At 35.3% G+C, this 17,769-nt stretch overlaps 1 protein-coding gene across 1 annotated transcript in view; it reads left to right on the top strand.

Moving 5' to 3' along the window:
* The window catches only part of LOC107097480 (A disintegrin and metalloproteinase with thrombospondin motifs 7-like), a 128,944-nt gene extending 115,567 nt beyond the window's left edge, over positions 1–13,377 (top strand). The window contains 1 exon segment of the mRNA XM_015394630.1: positions 12,203–13,377. Within this exon segment, the coding sequence (XP_015250116.1) occupies positions 12,203–12,348 (146 nt within the window). The 3' untranslated portion in view covers positions 12,349–13,377.
* Positions 13,378–17,769: the final 4,392 nt, after the last annotated feature.

Genomic DNA, 17,769 nt, shown 5'->3' with positions numbered 1-17,769 from the left:
TAAAATATTCTTTCAGTCCTGATTTGTGGACATAAGATCTAAAGAGAAGCACCATCTCTTCTCAGACCCTGTAATTAAGTGAAAGGCTGGAGTCAGAGTGAAAAAAAAAATATGCAAGAGGGGGTCACTCCAGTGGCTGGAGGATCGAGGGAAGTGGGCTGTCATCCGGCTGGCGTTTGACTGGGAAGGGACATTTTGAATGGCTGCTACTGTACTGGACTTAATTGTTGTTTGGTGCTGAACTGCATTTCATTGCTCTGTATATGTGTAATGGCAATTAAAGTGACATCTTAATCTTATTTAACAACTTCTAAATATTTTAGTATCATTCAAAACAGATCAGACAGATTATCTATCATTAAATCAGCGGGAAAATGTTTGTCCCAGTGTGAATAGAGTACTCAGATTGGCTCTGCTATATGTGAGCTTATCTGCACATCCCACAACAATGATGCAACCATGATGATAAGAGCACAGCAAACACAGCACATCTACTGAAGTGAATACAGTCTAATTCAGAGACAGCATAACAGTTTTTGCTTTGAGGAAGATGCCTGGTGTTCTTCTTTAGCCTTTCCCCATCATAGAGACGTCCTTATGGACTCTTCTGGCTTAGCTATCAAAAACCTTTGAGACCCCATGAATGCAAGCATGCTAAGTGTCCTTTAATCAAAGAACTTTGTATGAGCTTTAAAAAACAAAACATCTATCAGATGGATTCTTTGTCTGTTTGCAATTCCCTTGCTAGTTCAACTGGTGTTGTCTGCTCTTGAAACATTTCTGTCCACTTCTTCATACATTTTTCTTTCCTTGTGTCAGTTGGCTTACTAGATTTCTATTTTTCTTTTAGAAAATTATTGTAAATAGCATGTGAGCTATTATGAAACAGAAAAAGTATTGGGACCCCAAAAGTACTTTAAGAGACATTCCTCCAGTCCTTTTAATGCAAGCAGCAAATCCACTATAAAATAACCCTTTTAAAGATAACAGGAAAGTAAAGCTAAACTTTAGCACTTTTACTAGACAGAGTGAGCGATACTAAATTAGTACTGAGAATATTACAATGATAAAATATAAGAAGAGTCTAAAGTCCGAAAAGAGCTCCAATCTCCAGGCTCCCTCTGGGCACCCACCCTGCAGAGGAGGAGCACGCCCTTATGTGTACCAGTAAAATGAAATGGCTCACCACACTGTTGCCAGCAGTTTTTTTCTATTGAAGTGTATCGGGCAGACTATGAGAGCGCTTTCATGCAGCATGAGGCAGTCAGATCAGGTCGACATAATAACAGTAATAAGCTCTATTGTAGCTAATGTGAATATAAGTTAAAATCAGCAAATGTAGGGTCTATTATGGTGTTTCTCCCTATGTATTTATCCCTGATGTGTACCCAATTTCTGTCTAATAGCTTTTAATAAAGGCTGTTTGTTCAAAAAAAGAAATGAAGTGAGACACCCCCTTAAATAACTTAATGATTACTCATTTCAATGTGCTTTGAGATTCTTTTGAGCTATTTTAGGTGCAGCTTTATCTTCGCCATCTTATCTTTTCAACCATATATCAATTCATTTTCTAATACACAGTTTTTTTTAATCCTATTAATTAAATATTCCTACTTTGTATTTATTAATATTTATGAAAAATCTCTCTGAACATGACCTTTAATGTTCCTATAGATTCCTTTAAAAATTGTCTTGTTGATGACTACTTTTACAACTGTCAATTCAACAACAGTAGCGCAGGATGCAGGAGTGTGCTCTGAAACCGGAGGGTTGCCGGTTCGAACCCCAGCTCCTTCCGTGTCATTGTGCCCTTAGGCAAGGCACCAACCACCACCACCATCATCAGGCAACGTGGGTTGCCTGATTCAGTGAGTGAATGGGTGAAGTGCTGCTAACGTTAAGAGCTTTGGGGTATTTGGACTTGATAAAGCAATTTACCATTTTTATTTGATGTGTGGAAATTATTAAGAAAGCAAAAAGAACAATATCTGGCTTTCCCCCCACTAGAGCCTCTAATACAGTGTTAACGTCAATGTTATTATATTATAGCGATGTCATTTGCTGTCCTGTCTACATCTATACATATATTTATATATAGTCATTATATTATTGCTCAGAGATTGAATAATTTGAGGGTTAAAGTTGTGAAACATAGAATTTTTATATTTCTTGACCTTTTTATGCATTTCATTATTTCTGACTGTCTAACTTTGTTTACTGTTGTTACACACTGTTACTGTCTTTTCTTTTTGCACATATTTTGGTTTCCTAAACAATTTTTCTTACTGTCATTCTTATCTGCCTTTTGGGGTTTACATTAAAGTATTGAAATTCTCTTTTAAAGTTTTGTTTGTTTTTGATCTAAGCCTGATCATTTTCAAACAGTCTGCATAGTTTTCTGACACCCTGAGTCTGCATCTTGCCAAGTAAATCATAGTGTTAGCACTTTTGCAGGAAGTCTGTGCTGATCCCTGCATCTTGGTCTATTTCTGGATCCAAACTTTCACACTCTGTAACTGCTCTAAATAGGCAAAAGCTTCCCACAACATCACCGCCAGGCTGGAACGATTTTGAGCTCATGGCACAGTTCTGATTCACCCACAAGGTCCTAGGAATATTTATTGGAGGTTTTGGTAGCTTAAGTGAACCAGTTGAAAGCTTCAGGCATGGATTTAAACCTGCTTCTGGCCTCAAAACTGAGAATATGTTTTTAAATCAACTCTGGGTTTCTAAGTGATATATTACATCTGCTAATTTTAGATAGTGCCTTGCAAGTTAATATTAATAATGCTTCAATTTTTGGTCTCATTACTATCATAAAGTTTGTTAATTATTATTGTGTCACATGTTAGATCAACATAAAGTTGCAAAAATATTGAAGTGAAAGGAAACTGAGAGCTGTTCTTTTCAAGATTTATTTACAGAAGAAAATCTCAAAAGTATGGAATATATATTTATCAACTCCATTATTAATTCATCCCTAAATAAAATCCAGTGCAGAGCAAGAAACTCAACTCAACTTTATTTATAAAGGCCTTTAACACAGTCCCAGCTGCCTCAGAGTGCTGTACATACCAAGTAAGGTTATAATTGTATAAAAACAACAGAAATGTAAGATAATAAAACTAATAGAATTTAATTAATTAAAACAAAAACAACATAAAAAATAAACAATAAAACAAAACCCATTGGAAAAAAAGAGTCTCATGCTGTGTAAGCCAAAAATAGGTTTTAAGTCGAGTCTTAAAAATAGACAGTGAAGAGGATTGTATAATGAGGAGGGGGAGCTTATTCCACATTTTTTTAGCAGCAACTGAAAAAGATCTGTCTCCTCTGAGCTTGTTTGGACCTCGGTTCCTCCAGGTGCATCAGGTCAGCTGACCTGAAGAAATAAGCTTCCCAGTGAAGACAGAGGAAAACTGAAGTTTGCAGTAAACCATGCTGGAGACACACCCTACATATGAGAAAGGGTTTTGGTCAAATAAGACTAAATCAAACATTTTCCAAACAATATGTGTGGCAGGAAAAAACAGCCTGACGTACCAGTCACACTGTTAGAAAGGACAGCAGTATTGTTCTGTTAGAAGGTCAAAGATGCTGAGATGATCATTGGAACTGAAAATGTTTCTGTAAGTGCATTTGGCAGACACTTTAATTCAAAGTAATGCATATATGAGGATACCACAATGCAATAAATCTCAAAGCTTATAATAAGCTTCTTAAAAGGATCCCAGTAATCAGGTCCTGACAGGAGTGACCGTGTAGAAATAGTTGAGGGAAGTGGAGTGATTGAATTTGAGGGGATGGGGGCATAAAGGGTTTGTGTTCTGCTAATCTGTTATTCCACCAACATGTTAGGACTCATGAAAGACTCATGATCTTCCTGACGGAGCATTTGAGTAAAAGCTATTTTATCTTGAAATGTGTATGACTCTTAAAGGAAAAGTCTGGTCAGCAAGGACTAATCAATGGATCATTATCTATAGCTAAAACTAATACGTTTGCAGTGATTTAATGAATTTAGCGTTAATCAGTAAAAAAATTAAAATAATAATTTTCGTTGTGATCACTGAGTCCGGCAGCGGCCATTTTTGCCCAAATACAGTAACACCTCTCTCCTGGAATCTTCCAGCAGTGACGTCACGGTGCGGTAAGCCTAGCGCCATTCTCCCCGCTTTACAAGCAAAATCAATGGGAACTACTAGACACATCTGCAATCAACAAAATTATTGAAGATTTCCAGAGGACTTCACCATTGAAATTCTCCAGAGCTATAGTGAAACTGACAATTCCCACGTGCATGGCAGCTGGATGTTGGAATACATCGTGTAGAAGTGGAAAATAAATGAGTTATTTCACCTCTCTGATTCATGATCCTCCACGGACGGGTTCGTCGTTGGATTGCCACCTTGAAAAGGGAGAATTTGCCATCGAACTTCTGGCCAGTGAAAAAACATATCATTAATCTGTTACTCTCTGCTTCACATAGTGCACTGGTCATCACCATCATGGATAATAGCGCATTGTGACAAACACCAGATACAGCACTGGGACTTGATCAAAAGCCGATACCGCACCGTGACATCACAAACCGATAGGTGGCAGTAATGCTGTTTGACACACATGGATGTCTCCAGTATAGCAAAAAACTTAACATTTATTGAACAATATGTAATAATTTCATACTTAAGGTACTATCAGAAGTTTGTATTCTAAATATTACCATACTTTTTCTTTAAAGATATACAGCTGTGACATTGGTGAAAGGTAGCTTTAAAGACCATTAAAAAAAAAACAGCAACACTTTTTAGATGTTTATTTGTAAAATGCTTTTGTGTATCACCTGTGCTCTACTTCACCTTTATTCAATACTTTTTGTTGGTCTATCTCAAAATATTTCTATGAAGTACACTGAAGTTTGTTGCTGCCACGTGACAAAGAATATAAAAAAAGTTCAGTGGGTTGCAAACACCTCATTATGCAGTTTTAGAAAGATGTTTTAGTATGTTTTTCTTTAGAAGGTAAAGCTCTATGATGTGTTTTGCTTGACATTTAAACCACATTTTTCTTTTAGTAAGTTTAGAGCAGTTATGTGCGTTCAAGTTCATGACTTTTGAGGAACTTTGTTCTCTGGAGCTTGAATTGTATGAATTCAAAATAAAAACCCAGATTTTGGCTTCACCTTAAAACATTTTTTTTTTTTTTTAAACATGTTATGCTCAAATTGAGTCGATGGCAGTTGGGGGGGGGGGGGGTACAATATCTTATTTAATCAGATATTGTTTCGAATGTTATATACTGTTTATGATACACAGTCCAACTAGTTGTGTGTTACAACAATAAATGAAAGAGTGATTAGAGCGCTAATCATGGTCAAACAGTTAATTCTGCACACACATGGAAGAAAGTCACCACAACTTCTATCCAAAATATAAGAGTTTATTAACAAAAATAATTCAGCTCCAAGTCAAACATATTTTAGTTTACCACTCTCAACTAAGACTAGTGAAACTCAACTAAACTAAACTAACTACTATGTACAAAGAGGAAGGGGAACATGGTTGAAAACCATATTACAGTTTAAGATGGATTCTGTGTTTGAAACCAAAGTTTATCTGGAAGAATTTGGGATGTGATCAAATTAGCTTTTAACTAATTTTAAAGAAATTGGAATGTTTTCAGACCAATTCACAATGCAAATCCATGAGGTGAATAAAACATTATTTGGCCAAATAATGTTTTATTAAATGATTTGCTTAATCAAGAACCAAAAACCTTTAGTTAAATGATTCTTTACCCTCTTTGAAATAGCAAATAGACATCAGGATTCCACTAAATGACTCTTGGTCATACTTAGTAATGGAAATGTAATGAGCATCTGAGGAACACATGAACACTAATGTTATATCAGTGTTTAAACCCTTAGTGAATAAAGTTTGTTTGAGCTTCAGCAACAGCTCAACACATATTCCTGTGGCATAGCGTAGCATGGAGTCTGTTCTGTTAGCTTGACTTTACTCATCAGTAAACACATGTTGTTTGTTCTGTCCCTTATTATGCCCGACCTGCAAACTTTTTTCCATGTCCATTTGGAAAGCTTCAGTTTCATCCTGTTGCAGCTCAGCAGTCAGGAGGGGGAGGGGGGGGGGTGTCACACCTCTGTGACTTGCCATGTGACTTACCTGTGGAGGCCTTGGCTGAAACGGGGGTTGTTGCAGAGATTCCACAGCTGATTCCACATCATCATGTCAAGATGAAATCTTGACACTGGTTGCCAATGTCGGAAAAGTATGATCATGGCATATGGCACAACATTTATACATGAAATCCAATTAAGCAGATTTTTAATAAAGCCAGTCTTAAAGATCTGGTCCTTAACCTTCATGTCGGTGATCTACATCCTATGATGTCCATTTAAACATTGGTTAGTCTGTTTACCTTGACTATTTTGGGTACCAGCAAGTTGAAAAGAACACATTCAGTGTTTTAAGCCCTGGATTCAATGTTCTTCTCCTAAAAGTTTGTATAATTACTGGAATCTTGTTATAAAAAGTCTTTAGTTTCAAGAAATAATCCTCTATTTTGTCAGATGAGGTTTTTAATGAGTCTAGAGGGGAAACAGGCTTGTGCTCAGGGGAGGCTCACTGGTTTAGAGACTGATTGAAACTGTCTATCATTAAACTCAAGGTTGTATTCCCAGTTAGTGAATGAAAAACAAATCCTATAGGTGTAAGTCTTATTTCCCCATTTGTCTATCGTTCCATCCGTGACAGAGATAGATTATTAATTTGGTGAGAAATTCTGCAGAAAAAATACACAGCTTTGATACGGCATAATAGTTACACCCAATTCAAGGCTGAGAAACCTTCCTTTTTAATCCCAGAGCCACTTATAATACTTCACACTGATTTTAACTCTGAGATGGGGATGAAACACAGAATCCATAGTACTTTTTGCGGCAAAGTTGATGGGGTACAGACCAAAAGAATTGCTTTTCTTTTTTTTCTAGAGACTAATTGAAGTGCTTCTTTGCTCAGCTTATCTATTATTATCATATTATTGTTAATGTAAGCCTCAAAAAATATTGTTCAAATAAGTTCTTTTGTTTTTGTTTTTCAGAGGCTAATTGAAGTGCTTTCTCTCCCACCCTGTCTAGTCTTATCACTGTTCATGTTAGCTTCAAACATACGATCAAATAAAACAATCATTTTGAAGATATTCTGCACAGCTCTTATCAACCCTGGTAAAGATGAGAAAAACATCTATTAATATCATATGGACCAATTCTGTCATTAATTTAAAGAAACATCTAGTCTCCTCCATCACACTTGAGTATAGGTATTAAGTGTTTTCTGTTTAGCCGGAAAGCTTAATCAAAGTGCAGTTTGACCACCGGGTAGATACAGGTTTAGATACGTACAATCTAAGCGTTTAGTATCACCCGTGATTAGATCCATAATTTTTAGGCTCTTTTTGGAATGCTAAATTGGATCTACATAGCATCTAATAGTTGTCATAGAGCCTTGATGGCCCTAAAATACCTCAGGTCTCATAATAAGGTGTGGAAATTTTTACTTTTCTATTCACTATTTCATCCCCTTTCCCATGTATGAAAATAAAAGAAACATGTTTTATTGTCAGTGTTGTTGTTTTTCACAGACTATAAATGCAGGTACATCTACAATAATTAGGTAATTATCCTGTTATACTTAAAGAAAATTATGCCGCTTGAATTTCCTAAAATCAAAGGAAGATTATTTTCTTATTGCTGGTTACAAATAATTTTAAAAAAAAATGTGTAACTTTAATTATTATTTGAATACCAACATTCTTGTCTGGAAGATAAATGTTGAAACTTTCCTTGATTAAAATTATAATTTTATTTATCATTTAGTATGTTTAGTCATTGAAATAGATGATTTCTTTGTTTTCCCTTCATTTTCTTCCCCCTTTTAAACAGATGATTCAAACATTAGCCTCCTGCTGTCTGCTCTTTCCTAAAGCTTTCGAGCTGCAGATTCACAAACTAAAGCATTTTTATTCATTTATTGCGATAATGATGATTTGCTGCACTTTATTTGCACATTGAAGAGAGAAAATTTGTTCTGATTTGAAGAGTGTTTAAAGGTTAATTTTCAATACTCAGAAAAAGATAGCTGTCTCATGCATACCTAGAATACTACAGTATGGTTTGCATCAAGTTGAAATGTTGCGTGTTAAAGTCATTGTCTGTTGCAGGTATGTTATTAATCTGATTCCAACAGGAAAGTGTGGGTTGTTGTTTTTTTTATATATATATATATATATATATATATGGTGCTCAGGAGAAACCACGCATCAGATAATAAAACAAATAGTAGCCCTGGAACACAAAGATCTAATCACAAGAACAGATTAAGCTCTAAAACATTGAAAGGCTTATGAAATTTGATTTGATCTGCACATGCCTTTTTGCATTTTTAAACATGCAGAAAATTTATCTGAATCATTGCCCAAACCCACTGGCTCCTTTTTTTTTTTCTTGTACAGTGAATTAATAATTTTTCTAATTTGTCGTACAAAATCTGTAATTATTACAGTAGTTTCCATCTGCTGCAAAGAGTTAACTTCCTACCTCAGGTTTGAATAAAGTACATTTTTGAGAAACGGAGCATACTGTGAATAGGTTTTTATAAAATATCTTATATTTGGAGAAATAATAATGGCACTTTTCCATTGGTACCAACTCTGTTCAGCTTGTCTGGATTTGTGCTTTACCATTGCAATTGATTTCCACAGCAAAGTGGGCACAATCATCATATTATTAAGTCTGATTCACTTGTGCTTATATCACTGTCTGTGTGTGATATAAGCAAAAACTTACAAGCAAGTACCTTTGGCATAGTTTTTGGCTTTTAAAACTAACATAATTAAAAATTATAATTAATAGCATATCTGATTTCAAAATGACTATGCAGAATATATCATATAATTATGTCAGAATGAACACAAGCATATTTACATCCAGATGATTATGTTGAATAAATAAAAAGTAATATATTTTTCTTTACTTGTGCTCAATCTGGATCAATATGTTTGATTTTGCTGAGGGTTTAACAGTTTTCTCTGGCTCTGATTTGTGTCCATAAATGTGGGTGGATTTTTCAGCTCCATGCATGCAGAAAGCCTCATTGAAATGTGGGCAGACTGTGAGTCACTGCCCAGAGTCTTATTTCTCATTGAAGCTTTTTTAGAAGCAGGTTTGCCTATATGAATTTGGACTGGAATCATGGGCAAACACAAATTTAGCACCATATAATAGCTTTGAACATCTGTCCATGGTCTCATTCATATTCAAGAAATACTCTGACAGTAGTGAGACTGGCCTGGCTGTGCAGCGGTTCAGCTGGAATGAGAAAAAGGCTTAGATGAGGCAATATTTACACGAAGAGGATGTATTGGGAAATATGTTTATGTGGTGGCTCTTTTTAGAAGGTCAAATAACTACCATGAAGTAATTAATGTGCTATTGTTTTCCTTTTCTTTTGGGCAAATAATGAGATTATATAAACTATAGAGAAAAAAAAGACTTAGTTGCCTTCCTCAATATTGTATTCTGTAGTCAAATTTTTCGTCAACTTGACTACTGTTTGTTTTGGGTGACTAGTATATCACCAAAACAACAAATTGATCACATAGATGACTTTGATTATTCTGATCATTACTTGGCAGGCTTAATGCTATTTTCAAGTGTAGTTAAATAAATAAATTAGGTAAAACTGTGGAATTCAGGGCTTTAAATCTAATCTGTAACTATGTTAATAGAGGTCTTAGAGGAAGGATTTGTATGTTTGGAGCATGGCATGGAACTGGAAAAGTCTTCAGCTCGGTTTTTCTCTTCGTAGGTTTTTATTTCATTGTTTATCTATAAATAGTTTACCACTGTTAAAGAACCTCCTCAATATGTGTTCCAAGCCCAGGCTGTTGTTTGCAAACCTCTTGATGTTTAGGTAAAAATTTGTCTTTCAACTTAAATAATTTAAAGGATGCATATGTTCGCTTTTAAAAAAAAAATCTAAATGACAGAGAATACTTTAATAGACTAATATACTGGAGCTTTCTTTATATGTTACAAAACAAACCATGAAATCCTAAATTTGTTTCCATGAATACAGCTGTGCCATATAATAATAATAAATCTTTTTATCTTTTTCCTCAGTTCTTTAAGTTATCTCCACCCCTCTTAACACAGAAAAAAAACATCTTGTTTTTCAGGTTAACGCCAGTTTGAAAAGTTCAGAAAGTTTGACTTTCAACTGAAAGTCTGAATTACATGTTTTAATAACATATTCAGCCTTGGGCTTTTGATGTTTCATTCAGCTGCATCAAAAAGTGTCCTTCACACCGGTTTGCTGGGATAGAGAAGACCTTTAAACCTGTTTATACTGTGCCTTCTATGTTATTCTGAGTGGTTTTCATGGATGGTTTCATAAAGCCAGGTAGCCTTCGGTCCTCTCCCACATTAAAGGATTAAAGGCAGGTTTGAGCAAGTTTTGAGCTTGCACTATTTAAGCTCAAATAGTCAAAATATGCATTATAATTTCTCTAAATCAAAAACAGAAGATAATTGATTTTTTACTAATCAATATACACTGTGACTATATACACTATAACTTAAAGTAAAGTTGTTGTTTTTTGCTTCCAGTAGTCCTTATCATTGTTGAATTGCCTTAGTAAAGATTTTTTTCTTTTTGATGATTGCACACAAAACAAATATGTTTCCCAGCAAAGTTTTAAAAGTTGTTGCTGGGAAACAGCATAAGCTCTGTGTCTGCACCTTGAAGCTTTCTCTCTCCAGTTCTTTTTCCTGAAAAGAGATCACTCGGGACAAACTCTTTAAATAACACTTCATATAGGAGACCAGGAGACATGACAACAGATTTTTTTATAGAAATTGTAATCTTACTCAGATCAGAGAAGTTGCTTGGAGTTACAAAAGGCAGCTCTTATAAGTGGCTCTTATTACCCAGCAACAATTAGAGCCAAGAGCTGAGGGCGTCTCTAATGGTAGATTAAGTTAATTTTAGATGAGGTTAATAGCAAAAGGACATCTTACATGACAAATGCAGAGAAATATTAAAACATTAGTGGAAATAACCTGCATATCAATTCGAATAACTTAAAAAACTAGATTAACAACTGAAATATTCTTTCAGGTTTATAAAGTTTTGACCGAATTCCTGCATTTCTAGATTTTCTGAGCGCACTCAGCAAATATACTGTTAACAGGTTTGATCTCGTATGTCTTTTTTCTTTTATCAGCACTGGTTTTGTAAGGCAGATGCTTATTATATGATTGGACAGTAATAAATACTGAACAATGCAAAAAATTCTCCCTTCCTGTAAGTTTAAATAACACATTTAACATAAATGTTGATGATTTACAATATATGTGTATATTTAGTTTGCTTTGTTAAGATAATTATCATTGATGATGTGTTAAGTTTATTACACCTTAATATTAGCTGCTTGTTGCGTGTCAGAACTGATGTTTTCCCCAGTAATTTATCTAATTAAGACAGTTCCTCTATCCGGATATACAGTTATAATCTTCATTCTGAATGTGGCAAAGATTTGGGAATGGAATGAGAGCGGCGTCCTTCAGCAAAGAACAAAGTGTAATATTTTGATAAGGCTGGAGACATGGATGTCTCCTCATCTGCTAATGTGTATGATGTAATGATGTGATGATGTAGCAGACTGGAGTATAAAATGATTCTCTAACTCTTTATGATGGTGTTCATATTTAGACTACAATCAAAAGAAACATTTTAGTTAAATTAAAAATGTGCTTTAAATCTAAATGATTTAGGTGAATTTAATACTTTAGGCCTAATTAAACTGAATAAATAATTTATACACATTATTACAGATTTATTAGCATTAATTAAAAAAAACCTTGCCGAAACATTTCCTGTAATGTTTTTGTTTTAATCACGTTAACATGATCCTGCTAATAAATGCGATTTGAGCTGCTGTTTATCTGGGTTTGCTTTAAGCTCTCTGCATTTCAGGATTCCAACAGTCCCTCTGTCAACAGTTTTTTTGGTTTTTCAGACATAGCATGAAAACAGCTCTTATTTTCTTGTCTCTGTAATGATGCAGCACCTGCTTTCAGTGACCTTTAAAGTGTTGAGCAAATGTTTGTCTCTCATCCACACAGAAGCAGTTTGTCTTCGGGACTGGCTGACGTCTCGTTTCTGCCAGACTCTCCGCTCGCTCGGCCGCTGCCGCCTGCCAAACATGCAAATCCAGTGTTGCAAGACGTGCAGTCAGCGTGGCAGCATCAGCAGGGTGTTTCGCCACTGAGGTCCCAATATCTCCTGGGCTGCATCCATGGGGTAAAAAAACAACAGGTCATTACAGGGAGTCAACCACTGGGGAGCTCTACTGAACAACAGATAAATGAACAATCAGGCACTGAGACACGTGCAGCACAAGAGGCTGATGTGCAGTACTGAAAGCAACAAACCAAGAATGTAAACATTTGTTTGTACTTTTTATGTAAGACAATTTGACGACGTCCGTTTGGCAGAATTAAGTGTTTTTACATAAGATTAGATCCTTCCAGTGTACCCAGCTACAATGCATTAATACACATATAGATAAACTGCAAATTAATCTTTTAAGTTGTAATTTTATTTTTTTTAGTTTAATGGTGGCTGCGGAATCCTACAATGTACAGATCAGTGGTTTTCCGTATGTGGTACAGGTGCTGGGGAAGCAAAACATATGGTGCATAGCTGATACCAGAGACACTATTTCACTAAGTCCTATGCTTTTGGCATCTTTTTTTTCTTTTTGCTATTATGGTAGCTTTTGGTTTATGGTTTAAAATCCTCTTCATGAAACTGGTATTCAACAGCGTCTTCAGCCAGAGGCTACTTCAGAGCTGTAAGCCAGACCGTTACACACCTATCAGCATCACTCTGTAAAGGAGCCTTTTCAATTCATTTAAGTTAACACATCAGGGTCTAACTGGGAAATCTTTCAGAAGCTTTCCAGAAACATATATATCATAGAAAACCTTTAAAAAATTTTTCTTTTTTGATTTAAAGTTTGAAAAAGGCCCAAGTGGAACCGTCATATTATTCCCTATATGAAGCATATGTAAAAGGAATGGCTTACCATGTGTAAACAGAGCCTGAACCTCACATTAAATCCCTGATTCCAAATGCATTCCTACTATCTGTTTCAATTTGCATGTTTTCTAAACAAAATCAAAGCTTTGTCAGGCTACTGTATAAAACGTCAAACTCAACGCTATTTCTGACATATGAATTGAAAAAGCGAAATGTCTTCAAACTTAGAAACAAAGTCAAGTGGATATATATATATATATATATATATATAGTATATCACTAGAGAAAATGTGCTGCTCTATTTTTACAAACTCCCATCTTAAAGAGAGTAGTTGAAGCTCTGAAGGCACACTTTCACCTCAGGAATATTTTCAAGATGCTGGTGTTGAATTCTGACACTGTTTACTCCCCTGAGTTTCCATTTTATTCACCTGGGTAGAAATATTTGCTCTAAACAGGCCCTAGTAGGGAGATGATAGTTTTGTTTTTTTTATTCAGCAGAAAGTTTTGGATGAATTTTTGAACATGGGATTGCTGAGAATGTGGAATTAGTGTGTTTTTTAAATGTTAAATCAGTTATATCAAGAGTTTTCAGCTCTTACGTTTTACCTTTAACATGTTTTAATCTTATGTTTCTTTTCAGTCGGCAAAGGAAGGAATTACTCCTGTGTTTAAATTCATATTTCGAAATTTCATGTGACGTTTATGACTAGAACACCAGGTTTCATTTCTGACTAAATCCGAGTTTCTAAAAGCTGAAAGGGACCTTAGTAATTATTTGTTTTAGCTCTCATCTTATAGGTTGAGCTGGATCACTAGTTGTGTTGAGTGTAAAGATATGATTTTTACTGCTGACTCTGTGTTTTCTCCAGTCAAACAACTCAATGAAAGGCTCACTGGTCCAGGGGATTAGAATTAATGTTAACTTTGCTGTTTTTTAGCAAGCAGATATAAAGATTATAGCAGTTGAAAGAGCATATTGCTAAGCCTCAATTATAAACATCTGGTTATTTTGGTAATTGATTCTTATTATGAGCACCAGAGTTCTTTACATCTGAAATGGAAAGAATGGAGCTGAATTTAAATCTCAAAATGGAAAAATAAGTTGTCATCAATCATCATTGTTGAGGTGTATTATTGAAAAAGCTCACCCATTAAACCTCATAAAATTCTCAGAATATTGAAAATGCCATCATAAGTCACTGTCTTGGAATCAAGTAACCAATAGAAATATCTCCAGGGCTGAAACCTGGAGAATCTGATTCAGACGAAGAATAAGGCTTCATTTTCTATGTCAAACACTTTACAGGACTCTGGGACAGAAAATATTAACTTAATAGCATAAAGCTTAAAAGTTAGAACTGGTATTATTAGGAACTAACATTAAATCTCTTTGTTTCTCATCTTATTTGTTGTTTTATGGCTCCAGGCCACATTGTGAAACGCATTTTGTTGTTATTTCATAAGGACCAGACGCAGCACTTGTGTTATAAATCTTGCCTGTGTAACTCCTGTTTGCAGTAGTGCTTAGAAATGTCCAGCAGCATATTTTAGAGGCCTTTACAAACATAAACCTCTACTTTAAAACAGCGTTTTTAAGTCAACGCTGATACATGGGAATTTATTTGCAAAAAAAGAAAAAACCTCTTTGTATGGATAAACTTTCTGTCCATCAGATACTTCTTCACAGTGGTTTTCTTGAGAAAACGAGTTAATTTTCTCATTATCTAAAGATAACTAAAGCCGTTTTCTCTTAATAACGAGATGATTGGTCTGTGTTAAGAGTGATTACGTCCTTCAATACCACAACAGCTGGAGAGGATTTGTAAGTATAAGTCATGGCAGCATACGTATAATTCTATAAAAAATTCTGTGTTTAACATTTAGGTTTGATGATTTGCTTTCACTTCTGATTCATAAGCAATTAACCATATGCTTAGAGCAGGGTGTATTCTGAACAGCCCCGGTTACGCCTGTAACAGGTACAAGATGAATTAACCCCCAAAATGAGTCCAGAATAAATATTTTCATATAAAAAACATTCAGATTTGTTTCTACTGTATTGCATGTAATCCAATCATCCATTACAACCTGACAATGACTAAAAAGAAATAGGAAACAAAAAAAAACTGATTATTTGCCGCGGCACCCCGACTGCACAACTACGGGCACCGCAGGCATAGATGGACTAGGAATCCAGGGCTGTTGGCCAGCCTCATTCATTACTCAAACAGGTTAATCATCTCGTTATCTCAACAAATCAATAACTACTTTCTCATGATAACAAGATAATTACCTCCTTAGAGATAATTATATCTCTAACAGAGATAATTATCTCGTTATCTCGAGAAAACAATTCATTGTTTAACCATGATAACAAGATAGTTATGTCATTATCTCAAGAAAGCAGGGGGGGCGGGGGGCGGGGGGAGTCGAGTACGACCGCTCTCGGCTTCTGTATTCTGCCTGTGCTGTGATCTACAGAAACCTAGAAGACCAGAAAGGAAAAGTGAGACAATCCCTAAGGAATCTAAACAGTCACTTAAATGCTTACATGTACAGAATGGTCATGTTCTCCATACACAATCCTGTTTTCTAATAGAACCCTTAAAGTGTGCCTAAACTCAATTTAACACCATAATACTGCACCCAGACAAATGTTAACCGATGCTTCTAAATTAGGGAGGGGTCCCAGGATGATTTAAGGAGGTTAAGTATTGGTGTGGTAAGGATTAAGGTAACTAACATTGAATTTAATATGACTTGATAAGCTAAGTACCTAAAAAAAACAAAATGCTATGCTGAATAACATAATAAAAGCCTCAGTTGAAAAATGCTTTTGATATTCACTATACTCACAACAGCAGCCCCTGACCAGCCACAGTGGCCTGTGTCTGTGAGGTGGTTTTATGGTGCAGACTGCCTCTGTTCTGGATAAAACCTGGTGAAAATAAGCACACATGATCAAATTATTTTTTGCCGATATAAACCGTTTATTCGGACTCCTTTGTTTTTTTCGTTGCAATCCTAATACATTTCAATTCGATCAAGGCATTTTGTGCATAAAACATGGCTATGCACCAAGCCTAGCTGTTAACCTATAGAGATTAAGGCTAAAGTGTTTTGAGTATTGCGGAATAAAAGAAATGTCAAGATTTTTACAGCAGAGGTATCACCCTTAAGGCCCAAATTATACGCTTTATCTGCAAGGAAAAGTGTATTTGGGGTTTAAGTATTCACTAAAACAAGCACCAGCTCAGGTTAAGCACTGGAAGCTTAAGTGGATATGAATATAAAGGAGTCGGAGGAATCTAGATGCCAGGATTACAGTTAATCAGATAGACTGCAATCAAAAAAACATCTGGCTTCATTTCTAAAGCTCTGGAGCTTTTCACTGTTTTTATGAAGCAGAAACTAATCGCTGTAGTAAAAAATGCTTTCAATATGCTTTGGTCTCTCTGAGTCTTTACATGCCAAGTTATCCTCATTCTGTTGTTTCTGTCATTTTTCTCCCTTAGGAAGAACAGCAGATTTGTTGTAAAGGTGTAATAGAGCATCCACAGACTGAGGGTGGGCTTGTTAGCTCTCTGTTGCAGCTTATTGAAAACCTTCATCATATTGTGTTGGATTACATTGTTACATTTTGGCTTTTGCTTAAAAAAATGCTTCAGGAAATACTTGGTGCTAGGAGCTGCTCAGGCTCCCCTCATTCTGGTGTCAGTATCAGGTATTGGCCGGCCCGGTGCCTTTTCTACTTGAGCGGTGAATCGTCTGATGTTTGTAATCTTTGTTAAACTTGTCATTAAAAGTCAATCTTGAATGTTGTTTTAAATGAGTAAATGTTTCACAAAAGCACAATTATGCTACATTTTATTACATCATATAAGAAAAGTTAAAGGATAAACACAGCTAAAGTCTTTCATGTTTTCCTTTCTGTCTCTGCTTTGAAAATGACTAATTTCTTTTATACCGATGAGATAGCAGTGGTACCTTCATGTTTCTATATTTGCTCATTTTTAACATTTGGCATAAACCAAACATGATGAACACATATGCCTCTCATAGATGTAGTTTGACCTCTTTGTACACCTCTGCAGAGAAAATAATTTTCAATAAAAATAAACTGACTGTCTATTCCTTTTTTCTTGTTCAGCATCCATCACAAAACAAAGGAAATTCACAATTTTTATAAAACTGTCCCGCTCGCTGCTCCTTTTTTGTTGTTTCTTATATAACATCTCCATGGAAGCTTTGCCATAGAGACTAAGAATTAATCCGATAAGGAGAAAATGTGATTCATGTCAGTACATGCTCTTATCAGTCAGCAGCATGCATGAAGAATATAAGATCAAACTCACAGCTGGAGTTTAGGTACAGCCTACATAGCTTTTATTAGCTGCAATAAATAAAAGTGTGATTTTACATTTACTACTTCTATACTATGTTTAATGCAAATAAATTAGTCATAAATATGTAACTATGTCATCATCTGATATTTTATAATCAATCACAATATCTGCCAAATGAATTCAGTCAGAAAATTCATTTCCATTTGTTTTAATATATTATTACAGTATATTCCCAACAGAGATGTATTTTTACATCTAGAAATCGATTTGCAGCCAGTAAAACAGAAAATGAAAAACAT

Source organism: Cyprinodon variegatus, unplaced genomic scaffold (genome assembly GCF_000732505.1).
Source record: "Cyprinodon variegatus isolate N-32 unplaced genomic scaffold, C_variegatus-1.0 Scaffold701, whole genome shotgun sequence".
Taxonomy (NCBI): Eukaryota; Metazoa; Chordata; class Actinopteri; order Cyprinodontiformes; family Cyprinodontidae; genus Cyprinodon; species Cyprinodon variegatus.
This window is presented reverse-complemented; position numbering and strand designations above follow the sequence as displayed.